Source organism: Anopheles merus, unplaced genomic scaffold, assembly GCF_017562075.2.
Source record: "Anopheles merus strain MAF unplaced genomic scaffold, AmerM5.1 LNR4000405, whole genome shotgun sequence".
In the NCBI taxonomy this organism is placed as follows: Eukaryota; Metazoa; Arthropoda; class Insecta; order Diptera; family Culicidae; genus Anopheles; species Anopheles merus.
In genome coordinates, this window is record NW_024427985.1 from 34,537 (window position 1) to 36,795 (window position 2,259).

Genomic DNA, 2,259 nt, shown 5'->3' on the forward strand with positions numbered 1-2,259 from the left:
CTTCACCTCGTCATTTATAAGACCTTGGTCAAATCCCATATGAATCTCGTCCGATAAAATCGCATCCGATAAGCGTTGCCACCGCCCGAAGTGCTTATTAGCAAATGACATTTCACGACTTGGCATAACAATACTGGTGGCTCCGGTATTAAAATCGGGAAGGGCTGGAGGAGGGTATAGTAAATAGCAAAGTGGATAGAAAGGAGGTTTCGTCATGTAGAACAATTGGGCATCGAGGCTTTAGAAAAAAGCACAAAACCAGGATCGACGGCAGTTGTCAAATGCGACGAATGTTGCTGGTATTTAGATATGATATATGAATTGTTTTCGTTTAATACACATGTTTTTAGCATTAAAAATTCGTATTTTGCATCCACACTCCATAAATCGACATTTTACACGTTATAATGTAGCTGCTGCTTGTAAACAAATATCGACGGCTGTTGTCAAACTGAATATTAAAATGGCAACATGCCAAACGCTAAAGCTGGCCCTACACGCTGCATTCATGTATGCGGCTACAAATGGCAGCTACAAATTTCCATTGTTCTCGATATGTCAGCTCGTCGCCGCTCGTAACCCGATGTATGCGGGTTACGAGCGGCGACAAGTGACGTATCTTCCACCTGCTATGTTTACATTACTGTTTCAAGTGTTGAAGGGAGGGATGAATTTTTAAATTTGAGTGAAATAAAATTTAAAATTACGTGCTTATTTAAGCTACTGATAAAATAAATACAAATTATAAAAAATATTTTATGTAATGTTTTATTTGAGGGCAATAATAATATTGAGAATAAAATGAAGCTAAATAAACGTATACGAAAACAAAAATGTTGGATACTTTATGTGGGGATGTGTTGGTATTGTGTTTGGAGATTCCTTGGAAGTTTTCAGGCGGACATTTTCGATTAGCAGTCAACCACGCCAGCACTTAACAATGGAAGGAGCTAAAACCGCCCAAAAAATCGAATAAAAATGTAAGTTACACCTTTTCTCATAGAATGACACACTAAATTATTGGTTGTTTTATTATTTTAGCCTATTCAAGATGAGGAAAAAGTCATCGAATTGATCAATTTGGTAAAAACTTATCCGTGCATCTGGTTAGATACTGATCGCCAGTATAAAAATAACGAAATAAGGCATCAAGCCTGGCAACAGATAGCATCCGTGCTGGAGGAGGATCCACAGTGCGTTCATGCTAAATGGAGGAATTTAATGAATTCCTACCGGCGGACTAAAAAGGAGATCGCTTTGAGTCAGACAACAGGTTCCGGTGAGTAAATTTTGCTATTTTATTACTTCATATTTGTTAAGATCGTTTCTATTGTATAAATATTCAGGTTCCAGCGAGCTATTGAAGGAGGTTTGGTATGCCTACGAGCATATGTCGTTTCTACATGAAACGACAGCTCCACGTCGTACAATCAATACTGTAAGTAGACAGTGTTTATGTATCGTTTTGTGGAGGAGTAAATTAATATAGCGTTTCTGTTCTCATGTCAGGCAAACCTTGAAGGAACTTCTCGGGAACCTGTTGTTATCTCGACCGCTCCTGCAACCGCCGCTTCATGCAGTTCAACTGCCTCAACAACAGCCACGACAACTGCCACAACATCCTCCACTGGCTCCTCTAGTGGCATGCTAGAGGGTCGCACAGCGTCCAAAGGACGCAAAAGAAAATTTAGTGAAACGACTCGATCAAGTCAGATTAGCGAATGCTTGACAGCCATTCAAAGCATTGCTAATACTGCTACTGCTGCTGCACCTTGCACAAAAGCCAGGGCTCTGGGCAACTTTGTAGAGGCACAAGTTGCCACCTTCGAAGATAAACATCCAGAGTTCTGTGCTAAACTGATCAGGTCCATAACGACGGTCATGAATGATCAAATTGATCAATTTTATGCGGACCAACATGCCTCCTCGATGCATGATCATGCATATCTGTAGGATTAAAATTTAAGTGTTAACATAGTTTAAGTGTTTGTTGGAATTTAAGAATTTTATGAATAAGTGAATTATGTATTGTTATGTATTATGTATTGTTAAGATAGTTTAAGTGTTTTTGGAATTAATGAATTTTATGAATTACTGAATTGAGCATTGTAATTATTTTCCATGAACTGTGAAAATCCGAAATTTCTGTTTTTACTGTCCAGGAGTAACGGTCCAAAAGGCCGTATTGCTTAAGATAATTCCTGTTTATAAAAAAAAAAACTTATTCGTATCATTCATAGTAATAATGACATTTATTTT

At 38.1% G+C, this 2,259-nt stretch overlaps 1 protein-coding gene across 1 annotated transcript; it reads left to right on the forward strand.

Moving 5' to 3' along the window:
• Nucleotides 1-1,048: 1,048 nt before the first annotated feature.
• LOC121602311 lies at nt 1,049-1,953 on the forward strand. Its single transcript, XM_041931079.1, has 3 exons — nt 1,049-1,279; nt 1,347-1,438; nt 1,510-1,953. The coding sequence occupies exons 1-3, from the start codon at nt 1,222-1,224 to the stop codon at nt 1,951-1,953; spliced, it is 594 nt and encodes a 197-aa protein (XP_041787013.1). The 5' UTR covers nt 1,049-1,221.
• Nucleotides 1,954-2,259: the final 306 nt, after the last annotated feature.